The following is a 19,585-nucleotide window of genomic DNA, read 5'->3' as shown; positions in this document are numbered from 1 at the left end:
CAGTCTGGAGGAGCTATTGGATATAAGAGCAACGTCAACTCGCCAACATTACGACCAAGAATACAACTTTTCCGATGCGGATCCTCTGTTTTGCCCATCACCCAGAACAATGGATTGGATCCCCGCCGGTGAACAAAAACATTGACGCCGTAAAAGGGGCAGACGATGCAGTCTTCTGGTCAGGCTCCGGAGACGGGCACATCGCACACCGCTCCCGAGCATACTACTCGCCAATGTCCAGTCTCTTGACAACAAGGTAGTTGAAATCCGAGCAAGGGTAGCATTCCAGAGAGACATAAGAGACTGTAACGTTCTTTGCTTCATGGAAACATGGCTCACTCAAGACACGCTATCGGAGTCGGTACAGATCAAATCAATTTATATAGCCCTTCATACATCAGATGATATCTCATAGTGCTGTACAGAACCCAGCCTAAAACCCCAAACAATAAGCAATGCAGGTGTAGAAGCACGGTGGCTAGGAAAAACTCCCTAGAAAGGCTAAAACCTAGGAAGAAACCAGGCTATGAAGGGTGGCCAGTCCTCTTCAGAAGCCAGAAGGGCTGTGCCGGGTGGAGATTATAACAGAACATGGCCAAGATGTTCAAATGTTCATAAATGACCAGCATGGCTGGTTTCTTCTTCAGCCAGCTGGTTTCGTCACGCATCGCGCCGACAGAAACAAGCATCTTTGTGGTAAGAAGAAGGGCATGCCTTATGATTAACGAGACGTGGTGTGATCATAACAACATACAGGAACTCAAGTCCTTCTGTTCACCTGACTTAGAATTCCTCACAATCAAATGTCGACGGCATTATATACAAAGAACATTCTCTACGATTATAATCACAGCCGCATATACAGTGCCTTGCGAAAGTATTCGGCCCCCTTGAACTTTGCGACCTTTTGCCACATTTCAGGCTTCAAACATAAAGATATAAAACAGTATTTTTTTTGTGAAGAATCAACAACAAGTGGGACACAATCATGAAGTGGAACGACATTTATTGGATATTTCAAACTTTTTTAACAAATCAAAAACTGAAAAATTGGGCGTGCAAAATTATTCAGCCCCCTTAAGTTAATACTTTGTAGCGCCACCTTTTGCTGCGATTACAGCTGTAAGTCGCTTGGGGTATGTCTCTATCAGTTTTGCAAAACAGCTCCTTGCAAAACAGCTCGAGCTCAGTGAGGTTAGATGGAGAGCATTTGTGAACAACAGTTTTCAGTTCTTTCCACAGATTCTCGATTGGATTTAGGTCTGGACTTTGACTTGGCCATTCTAACACCTGGATATGTTTATTTTTGAACCATTCCATTGTAGATTTTGCTTTATGTTTTGGATCATTATCTTGTTGGAAGACAAATCTCTGTCCCAGTCTCAGATCTTTTGCAGACTCCATCAGGTTTTCTTCCAGAATGGTCCTGTATTTGGCTCCATCCATCTTCCCATCAATTTTAACCATCTTCCCTGTCCCTGCTGAAGAAAAGCAGGCCCAAACCATGATGCTGCCACCACCATGTTTGACAGTGGGGATGGTGTGTTCAGGGTGATGAGCTGTGTTGCTTTTACGCCAAACATAACGTCTTGCATTGTTGCCAAAAAGTTCAATTTTGGTTTCATCTGACCAGAGCACCTTCTTCCACATGTTTGGTGTGTCTACCAGGTGGCTTGTGGCAAACTTTAAACAACACTTTTTATGGATATCTTTAAGAAATGGCTTTCTTCTTGCCACTCTTCCATAAAGGCCAGATTTGTGCAATATACTGATTGACTGATTGTTGTCCTATGGACAGAGTCTCCCACCTCAGCTGTAGATCTCTGCAGTTCATCCAGAGTGATCATGGGCCTCTTGGCTGCATCTCTGATCAGTCTTCTCCTTGTATGAGCTGAAAGTTTAGAGGGACGGCCAGGTCTTGGTAGATTTGCAGTGGTCTGATACTCCTTCCATTTCAATATTATCGCTTGCACAGTGCTCCTTGGGATGTTTAAAGCTTGGGAAATCTTTTTGTATCCAAATCCGGCTTTAAACTTCTTCACAACAGTATCTCGGACCTGCCTGGTGTGTTCCTTGTTCTTCATGATGCTCTCTGCGCTTTTAACGGACCTCTGAGACTATCACAGTGCAGGTGCATTTATACGGAGACTTGATTACACACAGGTGGATTGTATTTATCATCATTAGTCATTTAGGTCAACATTGGATCATTCAGAGATCCTCACTGAACTTCTGGAGAGAGTTTGCTGCACTGAAAGTAAAGGGGCTGAATAATTTTGCACGCCCAATTTTTGATTTGTTAAAAAAGTTTGAAATATCCAATAAATGTCTTTCCACTTCATGATTGTGTCCCACTTGTTGTTGATTCTTCACAATAAAATACAGTTTTATATCTTTATGTTTGAAGCCTGAAATGTGGCAAAAGGTCGCAAAGTTCAAGGGGGCCGAACACTTTCGCAAGGCACTATATTCCCCCCCAAGCAGACACATTGACGGCCCTGAACGAACTTCATTTGACTCTATGTAAAATGGAAACCACATATCCCGAGGCTGCATTCATTGTAGCTGGGGATTTTAACAAGGCTAATCTGAAAACAAGACTCCCTAAATTCTATCAGCATATTGATTGTGCAACCAGGGTTGGTAAAACCCTGGATCATTGTTATTCTAACTTCCGCGACACATATAAGGCCCTCCTTTCGGCGGGGGCCCTCCTTTCGGAAAAGCTGACCACGACTCCATTTGGTTGCTTCCAGCCTATAGACAGAAACTAAAACAGGAAGCTCCCGCGCTCAAGTCTGTTCAACGCTGGTCCGACCAATCTGATTCCACGCTTCAAGATTGCTTCGATCACGACTGGGATATGTTCCGCACTGAGTCAAACAACAACATTGACGAATACGCTGATTCGGTGAGCGAGTTCATTAGAAAGTGCAATGACGTCGTACCCACAGCGACTATTAAAACCTTCCCAAACCAGAAACCGTGGATTGATGGCAGCATTCGCACGAAACTGAAAGCGAACCACTGCTTTTAAATCAGGACAAGGTGACCGGAAACATGACCGAATACAAACAGTGTAGCTATTCCCTCCGCAAGGCAATCAATCATACAAGCTAAGCGTCAGTATAGAGACAACGTAGAGTCGCAATTCAACGGCTCAGACACGAGAGGTATGTGGCAGGGTCTACAGTCAATCACGGATTACAAAAAGAAAACCAGCCCCGTCGTGGACCAGGATGACTTGCTCCCAAACAGACTAAACAACTTCTTCGCTCGCTTTGAGGACCATACAGTGCCACTGACACGGCCCGCTACCAAAACCTGCGGACTCTCCTTCACTGCAGCCGACGTGAGTAAAACATTTAAACGTGTTAACCCTCGCAAGGCTGCAGGCCCAGACGGCATTCCCAGCCGCGTCCTCAGAGCATGCGCAGACCAGCTGGCTGGTGTGTTTACGGACATATTCAATCAATCCTTATCCCAGTCTACTCTTCCCACATGCTTCACGAGGGCCACCACTGTTCCCGTTCCAAGAAAGCTAAGGTAACTGATCTAAACGACTACCGCCCCGTAGCACTCACTTCCGTCATCATGAAGTGCTTGGAGAGACTAGTCAAGGACCATATCACCTCCACCCTACCTGACACCCTAGACCCACTCCAATTTGCTTACCACCCCAATAGGTCCACAGACGACGCAATCGCAACCACACTGCACACTGCCCTAACCCATCTGGACAAGAGGAATATCTATGTGAGAATGCTGTTCCTAGACTACAGCTCAGCATTTAACACCATAGTACCCGCCAAACTCGTCATCAAGCTCGAGACCCTAGGTCTCGACCTCGCCCTGTGCAACTGGGTACTGGACTTCCTGACGGGCCGCCCCCAGGTGGTGAGGGTAGGTAACAACATCTCCACCTCGCTGATCCTCAACACTGGGGCCCCACAAGGGTGCATTCTCAGCCCTCTCCTGTACTCCCTGTTCACCCACGACTGCGTGGCCATGCACGCCTTCAACTCAATCATCAAGTTTGCAGACGACACTACAGTGGTAGGCTTGATTACCAACAACGATGAGACGGCCTACAGGGAGTAGGTGAGGGCCCTCAGTGTGGTGTCAGGAAAATAATCTCACACTCAACGTCAACAAAACAAAGGAGATGATCGTGGACTTCAGGAAACAGCAGAGGGAGCACCCCGCTATCCACATCGATGGGACAGTAGTGGAGAGGGTATTAAGTTAAGTTCCTCGGCGTACACATCACGGACAAACTGAATTGATCCACCCACACAGACAGCGTGGTGAAGAAGGCGCAGCAGCGCCTCTTCAACCTCAGGAGGCTGAAGAAATTTGGCTTGTCACCAAAAGCACACACACTTTTACAGGTGCACAATCGAGAGCATCCCGTGGGGCCGCCTGATACGGCAACTGCTCCATCCACAACCGTAAGGCTCTCCAGAGGGTGGTGAAGTCTGCACAACTCATCACCGGGGGCAAACTACCTGCCCTCCAGGACACCTACACCACCCGATGTCACAGGAAGGCCATAAAGATCATCAAGGACAACAACCACCCGAGCCACTGCCTGTTCACCCCGCTATCATCCAGAAGGCGAGGTCAGTACAGGTGCATCAAAGCAGGGACCGAGAGACTGAAAAACAGCTTCTATCTCAAGGCCATCAGACTGTTAAACAGCCACCACTAACTAGCAGCTGTCTATCGTTGTCTCTGATTGGGGATCATATATAAGTTGTGATTTTCCGTTTGTGTTTTTGGGGAGTTCTTTTCTCTTTAGCTGTTTTGTTGCCTGACAGAACTGTGCGCTTTCGTTTTTTCTACTTTGTTATTTTGTTGCGGTGTTCAGGTTATTAAAAATCATGAACACCGTGGTCTCCTTCTTTAACCCATGAGAGCCGTTACATTGGGAAAAAGGAAACTATGACAATATTTTATGTCACTATCATGCACAAGCACCCTCTCACACATAAGGATGACTCTGTTGCGGAAAGACTGATACATGTTTGATAGTGTCTTGATGCTGTATTGTTTGTCCTTCATGTTCTAATACTTTAATGTTACCCCCTCGTGTTTTTTGTAATAAATAATAATTGAAAATTAAAAAACAAAATAATAACTTTGCCATGCTCAGTGATATTCAACGTAGGCTTTTTTCTTTCTTCTTTCTACCCATTTACCAATAGGTGCCCTTCTTTCGAGGCATTGGAAAACCTCCCTGATCTTTGTGGTTGAATCTGTTTGAAATTCACTGATCGACAGAGGGACCTTACATATAACTGTATGTGTGGGGAACAGAGATGAGGTAGTCATTAAAAAATCACATTAAACACTTATTGCACACAGAGTGAGTCCATGCAACTTATTATGTGACTTGTTAAGCACATTTATACTCTTGAACTAATTTAGGCTTGCCATAACAAAAGGGGTTGAATACTTATTGACTTAAGACATTTCAGCTTTTCATTTTCTATTCATTATTAACATTTCTAAGAACATAATTCCACTTTTACATTATGGGGTATGTATGTAAACTTCAACTGTGTATGTATATAAATAAAACTCCCAGTAATTTATTGGGTAAAACAACCCACTAAATTACTGGGAGTTTATATACAGTTGATGTCAGAAGTTTACATACACCTTAGACAAATACATTTAAACTCAGTTTTCCACAATTCCTGACATTTAATCCCTGTAAAAAAATTCCCTGTCTTAGGTCAGTTAGGATCACCACTTTATTTTAAGAATGTGATATGTCAGAATAATAGTAGAACTATGCTAGCTAACTGCTGTCAGCTTGGTTAAACAAGGTCAGCGCAGGTTTTAGCCTACACATAAAACTGAATTAGCTGACCATCTTAAGATGGCAAGTCAGTCAGGAGAGGAGAAGTCCTGAATGTCGATCTCATAGCAAAGCTAGCTTAGCTTACCTCACTACTGGCCTTGTTGTGATTGAATGGCAAAGACACACCCAAGAAACACCCACATCAGACCGACACACACTCATGACCGCTAGCATTTCTTAATGAACATTGATGGAAAACAAGGCCAAATCAGGAAGTGCAGTCACCCTATAAACTATATCCCTGTAAAAAACTATTTTTCTATCATGTTCAAGAAGGATCAGACCATATTACTCTAATGCATACTTTCCCCAGACCAGTAGTGAAGGGAAACACACGAACATAGCAATAACAGAAGCATCATGTGGAAGTAGAATGCTTTGATAGTCCATGCAACACCTCCTTATAAAAAGGCCACAAGCACTGCCAATAATCATTGTTAAATCATTGAGACACTTCGGTACCGGGGAGACACAGAGACAGACAGACACACAGCTCTCCTGTCGCTCCATGAACTATAGAGTGGCCTCACCTGACAAAGACAGATGGCTAAAATTGACATTATCTGATATCAACTAGACTAGTGGGAGTCTGATGTTTGCACAACATACATTCCTATCTCACCACAGATAATAGTGCAAACAAGAATCACGGTTGAGGGAAGGAACCAGGCCTGTACTTGTAATTAATAATATGAATTGACCTGACCATATTATTCCCTAATATAAATCCAGGAAGGATGTAGGTTATAGATCTAATCATTTACATTATGTGGTTTAGATACAAACACCAAGACCTCTTACAGATTTCATTGTGGTCTTAAGGGTTACTCTAAACCCCAATTTCAGCCTTTGCCCAACCCCTTAAAAAAATATATTCAGGTGTGAATTGCTAATAAATATTAATTTTGGGGGTGGGTAAATGTAGTTGTACCTGATCCCAACACTTCCTCACTAAAGCATACTTACCAGAAGTCCACTGGGACTCTGATAATAAAACTACAGTATGTGCATCATTAGCAAATGTGGCTCTGGACAGTTAGCTCACAGTGGTAATGTCACGTCGGTATGAAGAGATCGGGAGACAGGCGCAGGAATGCGTAATAAGGTTTTTATTACCCAAATGACAGCGTGCCGTGTAAAGGCCCCCGGGTCGAAGACCAAACAAACACGTATACAAAACATAGGGTAGAAACCCAAACAAAAGAGTTAGGAGTACCTTGAATAAATACACAATCGCACAATGATTATCACATTGGACAAGACCCGTAATCATCTGCACAATATACGTGGCATGAAAGCCAAAACATCATAGCACAGGTACTCACACAAACCAACGGACATTGGAACAATAATCGACAGGACAATGGTGAACAAAGACCACACTTATACAATTACTAATCAAAGGGAATAGGGAATAGGTGTGCGTAATGACGGTTCCGGAGGGATCCGTGACAGGTAAGTTCCTGACATCTATTGCCACTTGCCAACACAATCTCAAACTTAATTCGTGCAAATATGTACAAAAAGTATTTCAGCGTAATTTGTGTGTTTAATGCATTTTTGTGTGGCTTAATTCGTGGGAAAAAAATGTTTGGGGGCAAACTTCGGAACAATCTTTTGAATGTTATTAGAGCAATGCATGATGGGCAATGGTTTTCTACACTTTAATAGTAGCCTTACTTTTTAAAATGATTTTTTATTAATGTCAATACTGTTTTGGGATACTGGTGCACTTGCAGTCAGAGAGGCCCTTTTTTCATGTAGGCAACAGTAGGCCTACACGATTTTCTTCATAACGCATTTCATATTTTCTGGAGCCTACATTATACAATTTTCTTTCATAATGCATTTTATACAAGGCTATCTTGAATTTTATGAGGGTTTCCAGATTGGAGAATATATAAACTACCGTTCAAAAAATGTAGGTTACTTAGAAATGTCCTTGTTTTTGAAATATTTTTTGTTGTTGTTGTCCATTAGTAAATAAATAAATAAATAAATAATAAACAATAGGGTGGCATCCCTAAGTCTAAATATTCTTGTGACAATGCACAACCTTCAATGTTATGTCATAATTACATAAAATTCTGGGAAATTAGTTCGCAATGAGCCAGGCTGTCCAAACTGTTGCATATACCCTGACTCTGCATGCAATGAACGCAAGAGAAATGACACAATTTCACCTGGTTAATATTGCCTGCTAACCTGGATTTCTTTTAGCTAAATATGCAGGTATAAAAAATATATACTTCTGTGTATTGATTTTAAGAAAGGCATTGGTGTTTATGGTTAGGTACAGTCGTCCAACTATTGTGCTTTTTTCGCAAATGCGCTTTTGTTAAATCATCCCCCAGCGTTGCATCGATTATATGCAACGCAGGACACGCTAGATAAACTAGTAATATCATCAACCATGTGTAGTTATAACTAGTGATTATGATTGATTGTTTTTTATAAGTTACGTTTAATGCTAGCTAGCAACTTGCCTTGGTTTCTACTGCATTTGCGAAACAGGCAGTCTCCTCGTGGAGTGCAATGAGAGGCAGGTGGTTAGAGCGTTGGAATAGTCAACTGTAAGGTTGCAAGATTGGATCCCCCGAGCTGACAAGGTGAAAATCTATCGTTCTGCCCCTGAACAAGGCAGTTAACCCACCGTTCCTAGGCCGTCATTGAAAATAAGAATGTGTTCTTAACTGACTTGCCTAGTTAAATAAAGGTATCATTTTTTATTTATTTTTTAATCTGAAAAAAAATCGGTGCCCAAAAATACAGATTTCCGATTGTTATGCAAACTTGTTATAGATGCAAAATCCATGCAGTTGCAAATTTCAACCAAACAGATTTTTGTTTGCCCACATTTATTGATTCATTCATTTCCCATTATGAAAATGTATCCCCATTCCCAAATCAAATACCTTCATCAATACCACAAAAGATAAAAACAGACAAACACAGCTTTTTACTCCAATCTGGCAACCCTCATAAAATCCGACATAGCACCAGTATCCCAAACTATTAAGCGAAAACAAGCATAGAAAACAGCATTGGCATTAATAAAAATTCTAAATTCAAAATTCAAAATGAAGGCTTATTCAAAGTGTTTCGGTGACAACTTGGCTTATTAACAATATTGGGTTGTTAAATAGTTTTTTTTATATATAAATACATTTAGGATACAAAAAAAGACAGCTCCAATAACTTTCAAAAGAATGTTCCGAAGTTTGCCCCCCAAAAAATGTATTTTCCTATGAATGTAGTCGCACAAAGAGTTGTGTATTTTCCTAAGACACACAAAAATGTGTGTAATTTCAAAGAAACTAAAAATCCTCAAAATCTGCTGAAATATTTTTGTATATATTTGCACGAATTGAGTGTGAGATTGTGTTGCACTTACAGTGTAAGTTCGAATCCCCCATGGTACGCAAAATAAATCTTTGAAATGTGGACTCACATTTAATAAGGTATTCACATTTATTGCGGTATTGTGTTGGGAAGAAAAGTGCAATCATCACCTTGAAAATGACGATCAGGGGCTCAATTCAATCCAACCCACATTGCAGTATATAAGCAGTAGCTTTTTATCCAATGGTCAAATTAACTCACATATTTGTCTTGGGTACTATATAAAAACTACACTACACTCTTAAAAAAAGGTGCTATCTAGAACCTAAAAGGGTTCTTCAGCTGTCTCCATAGGATAATCCTTGGAAGAACCCTTTTTGGTTCCAGGCAGAACCCTTATGGGTTCCATGTACAACCCTTTCCAAAGAGAGAAACCTCAAACCTACAACTTTTCCAAGTATAACCTCAAAAGGGTTCTACCTGGAACCAAAAAGAGTTCTAACTGGAACCAAAAAGAGTGATCTTATGCGAACAGCCAGAGAACCATTTTGGAACCCTTTTTTCTAAGAGTGGCAAATTTAATAGATAATACAACTTCCTGAACTGCTTTTATCATACAAAGTGTTGCTGTCCATCACAGTATAGCCCCCTCAAAGTGAGTATGAATCCTAAACTCAAAGGAATAACGATATAAGGTGTTATGGCATAAAAAACATTTGCTTTCCTGCAGTAAATGTATGTAGTTATTGACAAACACGATGCCACGTGGGTCAGCCGAGACAAATGTCATCTCCTGATAGACATTGTTTGTTAGATAGCTGAGACACCAGCCCCTGATATATGAGCAGGAGAAATGCATAACTGAGCTGATGAATGTGGACATGGCATGATCAGAATTGTCATAAAACACTTTCCTTCATCTGGTGCTAATTAGATTATGCTTTGATAAATAGCGACAGCAGCTCATTGACAACCAGCCGACCCAGTGTTTCCTTTGGATATTGCGGGGGGGGGGGGGGTTTATAAGAACTGAAAAGCTCAGTAAGCATTATCATCAGTAGCCCAACTGATGCAGCATAGTGGCTATAAATAAAAAGGCTGAAGCATGGGGCTGCCCATCTACATTTAGCCCATCAGGCTAATCATTAGCCAGATCTCAAATGTGATCTTTTAAATAGTTAGCATCCTATTGATTGATTTTATGTCCCAAAAAACTTGCATAAACAGTGAATATAATATAATGGGGTAATCCGCCACCTGGTATAACACACACCCCCCCCCCCCCCCCCCCCGCCCACCTGTACTTTTTACAGAAACCACATCATGTCACCCTGGTTGCCACTACTCTTGCTCAACAAAAAATGTAATCCGTCTCATCACAATGTTTTAAGTCACTGCAAGAAAATTATTTTAGGTAGGGTGGCATTTTACCCAAAGTTACCCTACAATTGACCCGTGTTACATATAGCCCCACTCTCCCCTGTGCACTCACAGTGCATTGCCGAGAAGTAACCTGCTTAACCATGCAGCTGCTAAGGTCTCTGGGTTTCAGATGGTGCAGTTGGCACATATTTAGGGGTTGAGAAATAAATCAATCGGGAATGGAAGGCTGGGAGCCCCCTCTTTTTAACAAAGGCCATTAAAACTGCTGTTTTCATAAATTGCAATAATTGTTGTGCATTGACTGCTTGTCAGAATGCATGTTTCCATCCCTACGGCACTCGTAACTTGAATGCACCTCGAGATGAATATTTATCTAGCATAGAACACACAACAACAAGGTAAATAGATAAACTATTCTACTATGGGCTAGTCTGATTTTTCTATTCATTACTCATTTTGTTTGCAGAGGAAAAGGGCTGTTCTATTATCTTCAAAGTGCGCTTCGGCAGAAATATTGTTTTATGTTCCTTATTTTTTTGGGGCGAGGCGGCAATGGTTTTGCCATGGAGCAGAGCCACAGCAAAAAGACTGCAACGGAAACACTGAGCCAACCCCATCTCTCGCACCCATGTAACACTGGCTGGAGGTTGTGAAATGTAAAGTCGGAGAACACTGTGAACGATTTGAACATTACTGCCTCGTAGCGACTAAAGGGCAAATATGACTGTATTATAAGACATAAACAGACAGAGGAAACATCAAAGGGGCATCTGTTTTCCTGTCCGAGCAATACCTGATTTTAACAAAGATATTTCCCAATTCCTCAATCCATGAAGTCGCACAATGCTTATACAATGTGATTCCCTTTCTTGTTTTCCCCAACTAGGGCTGCGTGTTTCCATACAACAACATTCCACGATCTATGGGATCAGAGCAGGAGCAGGTGGAGTAAACATGGGAGATGGGAAAGAGTACATGTAGTTAAATGTCATTTGTGGAAATCATCCTAAAGGTAGTGGTTGGACACTTCCAAAATAACCTGATTGCTTATGTCACTGTGAGGCCAAACTGCAAAAACTTAAAGGAAAATACCACTTTTGTTTCATTAGTCCACTGTTGATACAGTCCCAACATGTTTTTCATGTCAGCAATCACGTTTTCAAGATATATAGCTTTCAAAACACAGAGTTTGGACACATCACTTTCTGTATTTTGAAAGTTCTATATCTTGAAAAATGTGTTCATGAAACAAATATCAAGATAGTGTTTTTGAGTGTTATTGTCCTTCAAGCTTGCCCAATAAAACGAGTTATAGAGAACAAAGATAGAATCATGTCTGAGGCAAGGCTGCAGACAAGAGATGAAAGGTGAAAATCCACAAAGTATAACTCAATACAGTAAATAGATACCTAGTGAGCACTATTTCTATCAACGGCAGTGTCATTCACCACTCATTCACCACTCATAGCTTACATCCTAACCATGGGAGTATTGAGTCGGCCAATGACTGCCATGTGATGTGATACTCAGAATATGCGCAGGGAGGGGTTTCTCATACCACAGGGTGAGGACTGTCACATGGTATGAACTCTAAAAACATCTTAGTCGCTAACATTAACAAAAAGCCAGCAACATGTAATCTTACTGAACCATAAAGCCATCTACTAACTAATGTGTTAATATAGACCACAGCACCATTCAGTTCTAAGCAAACAAAATAGCTGTGAAACAAGTATGAACAGATGGTGTTTGTTGGTTTTCCATTAACCCGATAGATATAAACGTGGTCTGAATCTCCTGAGGAGATAATAGCTGTGGTTACTATTGCATGACAAACTAGCAAGATTAGGGTTGTCGAGACTTACCAGTGACGATTCCATAGTTGGGTGCTTCAAGGATCGCTCCATAAAACTGAATGATGTTCCGATGGCTTAGTACACTGAGGATTTCAGCCTGAACAGGGGGACACACCGGCAAACATAGAATTCACAAACAAAATATACAATGCCTTCAGAAAGTATTCACACCCCTCGACTTTTTCCAAATGTTGTTGTGTTACAGCCGGAATTTTAAATTGATTAAATTGAGCAGGGAGGTTTTCCAATGCCTCAAAAAGAAGGGCACCTATTGGTAGATGGGTAAAAAAATAAAAAGCAGACGTTGAATATCCCTTTGAGCATGGTGAAGTTATTAATTTCACTTTGATTGGTGTATCAATCCACCCAGTAACTACAAAGATACAGGTGTCCTTCCTAACTCAGTTGCCGGAGAGGAAGGAAACCACTCAGAGATTTCACCATGAGGCCAATGATGACTTTAAAACAGTTACAGAGTTTAATGACTGTGAGGCTGGATCAACAACATTGTAGTTACTCCACAATACAAACCAAATTGACAATCACCATATTTTTAAGCATTGTGGTGGCTCCATCATGTTATGGGTATGCTTGTAATTGTTAAGGACTGGGGAGGTTTTCAGGATAAAAAATACATGGAATGGAGCTAAGCACAGGCAAAATCCTACAGGAAAAACCTGGTTCAGTCTGCTTTCCACCAGACACTGGGAGAGGAATTCACCTTTCAGCAGGACAATAACCTAAAACACAAAGCCAAATCTACACTGTAGTTGCTTACCAAGAAGACAGTGAATGTTGCTGACTGGCCGAGTTACAGTTTTGACTCAAATCGGTTTGAAAATCTATGGCGACTTGAAAATAGTTGTCTAGCAATGATCTCCATTCAATTTGAAAGAGCTTGAAGAATTTTGAAAAGAATAATGGGCAAATATTGAACAATCCAGATGTGAAAAACTCTTAAGAGAATAACCCGGAAAGACTCACAGCTGTAATCACTGCAAAAGGTGATTCTAACATGTATTGACTAAGGTGTGTGAATACTTATGTACATTTATTTGTATTTCATCTTCAATTTATTTGCAAACACGTCTGAAAACATGTATTCACTTTGTCATTATGGGGTAATGTGTGTAGATAGGTGAATTTTTAAAATATTTAATACATTTTGAATTCAGGCTGTAATATTACAATATGTGGAATAAATCACTGGGGTATGAATACTTTCTGAAGGCACTGTAGCTGACATCTAAATTGTGCAGGATATCAGTGAAAATATTTCTGCAGGCCCCAAAATAGGCATATTAAATAGAATAAGTATGAAAAGGTAACCGTATATACAAAAGTATGTGGACACCCCTTCAAAATCAGTGGATTGGGCTATTTCAGCCTGTTGCTGACAGGTGTATAAAATTGAGCATAGAGCCATGCAATCTCCATAGACAAACACTGGCAGTAGAATGGCCTTACTGAAGAGCTCAGTGACTTTCAACATGGCACAGTCATAGCATGCCACCTTAACAACAAATCAGTTTGACAAATTTCTGCCCTGCTAGAGCTACCCCGTCAACTGTAGTGGCTGTTATTGTGAAGAGGAAATGTCTAGGAGCAACAACGGCTCAGCTGAAAAGTGGTAGGCCGAACAAGCACACAGAACGAGACTGATGAGGGCTGAAGCTCGTAGTGCATAAAAATAATCTGTCCTCAGTTGCAACTTTCACTACAGAGTTCAAACATGCTTCTGGAAGCAATGTCAGCACAGGAACTGTTCGTCGGAAGCTTCATGAAATGGGTTTCCATGGCCGAGCAGCACCACACAAGCCTAAGATCACCATGCGCAATGGCAAGCATCAGCTGGAGTGGCGTGAAACTCGCCACCATTGGACTCTGGAGCTGTGGAAAGCCTTCTCTGGAGTGATGAATCACACTTCACCATCTGGGTTTGGCGGATGCCAGGACAACGCTACCTGGCCCAATACATAGTGAACACTGTAAAGTTTGGTGGAGGAGGAATAATGGTCTAGGCCCCTTAATCTTAAGGCTACAGCTTACAATTATGTGCTTCCAACTTTGTGGCAACAGTTTGAGGAAGGCCCTTTCCTGTTTCAGCATGACAATGCTCCCATGCACAAAGCGAGGTCCATACAGAAATGGTTAGTCGAGATCGGTGTGGAAGAACTTGACTGGCCTGCACAGAGCCCTGACCTCAACCCCATCAAACACCTTTGGGATGAATTGGAATACCGACTGTGAGCCAGGCCTAATCGCCCAACATCAGTGCCCAACCTCACTAATGCTCGTGGCTGAATGGAAGCAAGTCCCCACAGCAATGTTCCAACATCTAGTGGAAAGCCTTCCCAGAAGAGTGGAGGCTGTTATAGCAGCAAAGGGGGGGGACCAACTCCACATCAATGCCCATGATTTTGGAATGAGATGTTTGACGAGCAGGTGTCCACATACTTGTGTACATCAGGTGTATTTTTGTCACAAGAAATCTCCAGAATCAGAATCATCCATTCTTTAATTGGGCCTAATATGATCCCTCATTTGGCAATAGTCGTTCTTTAAAGCATACAGCATGTGAAATTCTGTGCAAAGCGAGGGGGAGTATAATGACTATGACTGATGGGTACCAAAAAGTCACCACAACCCACTAAACGGGGTAGCAATTAAAATGATTACTATACCGACAATTAAAAAGTATATGAAAAGCCTCGGCAATTAGGACTCCTACCTCATTTTCGATCTTGAGCAGCTTTTTCACCGCCACCTCTTTGTCCTGAGGGATCCACCTGGCTCGGTACACGCTCCCGAAGCTGCCGCCGCCGCAGTTCTCGTAGAAGTGGATGTCATCAAACTTGATTTGCACGAAGGAGGCACTGAGAGGCAACATCTCATAATAACACTCAGCCCCAGATCAACGTCTGTCTGGAGGACTACAGGGAAGGAGATAGCGGAGGAGGAAAAAAAAGCATAGAGCTCACTAAAAAGCAGTTAAGAACCGATGCTCAAATCTGTCGTAGGCTTGTCCCCCCCCCCCCCCCCAAAAAAAACTCTGATTCCTCAAAGTAAAAGTCCTGCACCAGTGACACAACTGAGAGCAGCTGTACACTTGAGCACACCATTAGAGTGTGTGACTGGGAAGCTGGATGTGCTGCTAACAGTACCCCAGGGAGGCCTCTGTGTCATTGGCTATGTCTGCCCGGAGTGGCACCGTGATATCCCTGATCTCAGCCAGTGATTTACAGGACATTCAACGAGCCCGCCTGTCCCAGACCTACGCCACACAGTCACCAGTAAGCACGAAGTGAGTGTCCCAGGATCCTCTGCTTGTATAAGGACTATGGATGGCATCCCAGGCATGCATTTTCCCTCTACTGTGATCACTAAGCACAAAATACGCACGGCAAAAGTCACCGACTGTTCCAGCAGAGTCTAGAGTGGTCTGTACAGTACATGTAAGGCTACAAAGCTAGACACAGCAGAGCTCTTAACGGGATTGCATCCTCTAGTCTCCCATGAATCACTGCAAACTTTTCATGACACACTATCACTACACACTTGTTTTAAAAACAAACCCAAAAGGTGCTACACACCTCTAATTCTATATTCAAAGAACAGGGACCATGTCTTCCTAATGTATATAAATGAAAGTGCGATAATAGGTAGAGGGAACACCAAACCAACTTTTTGCCCACAGACAACAATTAACGCACACTTCCCTTTGTTTTTAAATATCAACCCAAGTGCATCTTGTAAAGAAATAATCCCTTCATTACAGGAAATTGTAGCTCGGATATTGTTCAGAAGTTTCCCATTTACTGCTCAGCAATTATGGCTTTTAAGAGGCTGTTACCTGGACCTAAATCAGGATTGCTATCCAGCCCAGCAGGAAATGCCTCCATTGTCACAGAGGGGAGCCAATTCTCTCTACTGATTTACGGCTATTGATGCTATACTTAGCTTCACACCAATCTTTTCAGTACATGAGCAGCTCAGACATCTTCTGTAGACACTTAAGCCCGAAGGGTTACAGGGTTATTGGAGCTCGTTTTTGCCTGTACTCACTGGAAAGTCAACACTCTGCCCCAGACACTGAAATTATGGACCAATACCCATGTGAACATATACAGGCAAGTGGATACCTGCCAGAGCTCTACAGATGAAAATGTAAAAATGTAGCAGAAATAATCTAAATGTATTGAGTTAACCTCGTCTGCTTGACCCATTCATATCATCCCGGTGGCGGACATACTGTCCCCCATCAGGAAGTACAAACTTCAGCTCCAGAGTTTAAACTACCACCCGAAGCAAAACTAAATAGAAGTCTCACTGCGGTTACTTACATAATCAAAATGTCTCCAGGCATTTACAGTAAATAATTCAACCAGGAAATGGTCTATTTGCAGTTTAGACTGCATACATACACCACACACAAAATATGTATAGACTCGTGTAAATTGTGTTAAATATAATTTTGCAAGATTAAGACACTTCAGCAGTTCAGGATCAACAGGAGTTTAAAGGCAAGAATACCAATTTCCTCGATGACACGCATGTTGCGATGACACGCATGAGACCAAAGCTTTTGCCAAACAGACAACTGCAAAACAATGGAATTTGTTATTCACAACTTTCAAAAAAATATGTAATTGAAAACATGTAACGGCGTGTAGGCCTACTCACTGAAACATAATGCGATATTAGTACATAGCCTACCTTTGAATTTTCCAACAAATACTAGAAACATTCAGTTTGACAGATCCAATGGGTAGCTTAACTTCTGCAGGTAAACATAGAACTACTGTAAAGAACCCACTTTCCTGGAAACCGGGCGTGACGTTTATGATTTCCTCACACCGGGATTTCTAGTTGCACAACTTCTTCCTTGACTTGGGCTGAGTGCTGAACGCTAGAGAAATAGCCATAGACATTAAAACCAGGGAAGTATCCCAACATTTTTCAAAGAGCTTCACAAATTCTGATGACAACAGCGCCACTCAATGGGTAAAACCGGTACACCTCCAACGACACCATTAAAATGAAGTAGCAGTCTGTTATAACAACCAACACCTGCATTAATAGGGAATTTAATTCGTTTTCCTATTATCAAAAGATAATACTATGACAGCATAAAAGTTATTAGTTATTAGTTAATTAGTTATTATACTAACTAATTATCTAAATAATCAATGAACAATCAAATGGACAGCAGATACATCGAATTCATTTTTAATATTTACAGAATACACATGGCTAAAATGTTTGCAGAAAACGGTTACCTTAGAGACTTTCAAAGAGGAACGTGCTCACATACTGTACACCCCAGCCCAACATCTCAAACCATTGCATGCTGAGGCCATAATAGATATATGAACACATTGTACATGTGTAATAAAAAAGCATCAAATCTGATTTAGAAAAAAAGATTGGAAACAACATCTGAATATCAGGATTTGGAATTTAGGAGGTTAAGAGAGTGAAGTAAGAGCCAATGTTCCCACCTGGAAAAGTTATCCGTTTAACATAAACCTCACAGATTATTGTACAACAATCAAACGGACGATTATTTCCAAACGATAATTCGCTTTATAGATTGTGTCCTTTTCGTGGGGCTGGTGACTTCAAAGAATTAAAATAGAGCTTCAGGGACATGAGAATGAGATGAATTTGAAAATACTTGGTGAAATTTAAAGCGGAGTGACTGTTGCCCATTGATAACAAAGATGAAAACGATACACAAAGGAAAACAAGCAGCAGAAATGATACTGACATTTAAAATACAGTTGAAGGTGGAGCCGATGAACTCTGCAGCTGCAGCTTACTTGACTATACTGCATGTATAATAAATGTGAAGTTCCATGTAGCAAAGTGGATATGTGTGTGTGTACTGGTACAACATATAAAGCAAGCTTATTGTTGGCAGTAGAGCAGCAGCATGTGACATGTCTGTCCAGTGTCCGTCCAAGCTTCAGGTCCTGCGTGGTTCCAGTCTGTGGGAGAACTGAGATAGTGTTCTCTGGTTGTCAATCACAGTCAGCTGGCGCACATAGCTCCTCACGTCCAGGTGGTTCTTACTGGTCTGAGATGGTTCGGCACCTGAGAGACGATGGGAAAGCGAAATACCACCTTCCTTATAAACCGTGTCCTGTATGCCCAAGCACTTAGAAACCTTCCCAGTCAAGTGAAGACTGTTTACTTACTGAATGGCAGACTTCTGCAGTATCTCACTATTCTCACTGTGTTAGCGATCATTCGCTGAAAAACAAAAATAGATGTTACCATTATGAATTTAGACTTCCAATATAATATCATGTCAAAATCAATATCCTCAGGGAGGGCCTTACCATTTTCTCAAAATTGACCAAACTGTCAATGAACGTCTTGTTTCCATCATGAGTGAAAGTCATGTCTGGAAAGATAATAGCAATATGATTGCACACACAGAACATAGACAAAAGAATAAGGATTGGAATTGACAAGAGCAAACAATATAGAAGCTAGATACACTGTGTCCCAGGCTGACACTCCAAAAAGAGATCAAAACTTGCTGATAATAACTTCTTCACACAAGAGGCAGTGAGGACAAACCTCTCAATAGTCAATCAATAGGTAAGATAATGGGTAAAACAACATGGAGGGTCATGTAGACGGTGGGAGAGAGCTGTGTTGGGTAAAACAACACGGAGGGTCATGTAGACGGTGGGAGAGAGCTGTGTTGGGCTGCACTGACCTTTGATCAGCAGCGGCATGAAGGGAATGATGGGCGGGTCCAGCTTGGCCACAGTGAGCCGGTACGCCCGGTGGTTCCTGGACGGGTCCTGTGGAAATACTCACACTGTTCTGAGATCTGCCACAACCATGTTAAGTGGGCACATCACAGTCACAGCCAAGGGTGGTGTAGCTCAATACATACATTGTTAGATGACAAATGACCATGCAAGAATGTGACGTTTCAATTAAATATTTGAATAATTGGAGCTTTAGAAAGCAAGGATAGAGACTATGTGAGTGGATGAATGGTTGATATGGGACTAAAAATAGTTTAGGGTACTCACCATTAAGCTTTCAAATTCGCTATAAAACTTCTTAAATTTGCTGGGTAGTTTCTGTCAACACAAGTAACAGGGAAAGTTAA

The 19,585-nt window shown here is 41.6% G+C and overlaps 2 protein-coding genes across 18 annotated transcripts in view; both read right to left on the bottom strand.

Annotated features, from left to right (window-relative positions):
* zak (sterile alpha motif and leucine zipper containing kinase AZK) overlaps positions 1 to 17,430 on the bottom strand; it is a 53,959-nt gene extending 36,529 nt beyond the window's left edge. For 3 of the 6 annotated variants that reach the window (XM_036974435.2, XM_036974436.2, XM_036974438.2), the window contains exons 1-3: positions 17,167 to 17,430; positions 15,182 to 15,383; positions 12,460 to 12,547 (exon numbers count right to left, since the gene is read on the bottom strand). In XM_036974435.2, coding sequence (XP_036830330.2) covers positions 12,460 to 12,547; positions 15,182 to 15,340 — 247 coding nt within the window. In that variant the 5' untranslated portion in view covers positions 15,341 to 15,383; positions 17,167 to 17,430. The remainder of the gene's footprint in view (positions 1 to 12,459; positions 12,548 to 15,181; positions 15,384 to 17,166) is intronic. The other 3 variants (XM_090229777.1, XM_090229778.1, XM_090229780.1) reach the window with 1 other exon arrangement.
* Positions 17,431 to 17,663: 233 nt separating this feature from the next.
* Positions 17,664 to 19,585, bottom strand: part of LOC110520113 (rap guanine nucleotide exchange factor 4) — a 48,526-nt gene continuing 46,604 nt past the window's right edge. For all 12 annotated transcript variants that reach the window (XM_090229769.1, XM_090229771.1, XM_090229767.1 and 9 more), the window contains 5 exons: positions 19,506 to 19,556; positions 19,181 to 19,268; positions 18,795 to 18,859; positions 18,651 to 18,705; positions 17,664 to 18,546 (listed from right to left, as the gene is read on the bottom strand). In XM_090229769.1, the coding sequence (XP_090085895.1) occupies positions 18,419 to 18,546; positions 18,651 to 18,705; positions 18,795 to 18,859; positions 19,181 to 19,268; positions 19,506 to 19,556 (387 nt within the window). In that variant the 3' untranslated portion in view covers positions 17,664 to 18,418. The remainder of the gene's footprint in view (positions 18,547 to 18,650; positions 18,706 to 18,794; positions 18,860 to 19,180; positions 19,269 to 19,505; positions 19,557 to 19,585) is intronic.

This window comes from Oncorhynchus mykiss, chromosome 3, assembly GCF_057628025.1.
Source record: "Oncorhynchus mykiss isolate SJ-2025 chromosome 3, ASM5762802v1, whole genome shotgun sequence".
In the NCBI taxonomy this organism is placed as follows: domain Eukaryota; kingdom Metazoa; phylum Chordata; class Actinopteri; order Salmoniformes; family Salmonidae; genus Oncorhynchus; species Oncorhynchus mykiss.
This window is presented reverse-complemented; position numbering and strand designations above follow the sequence as displayed.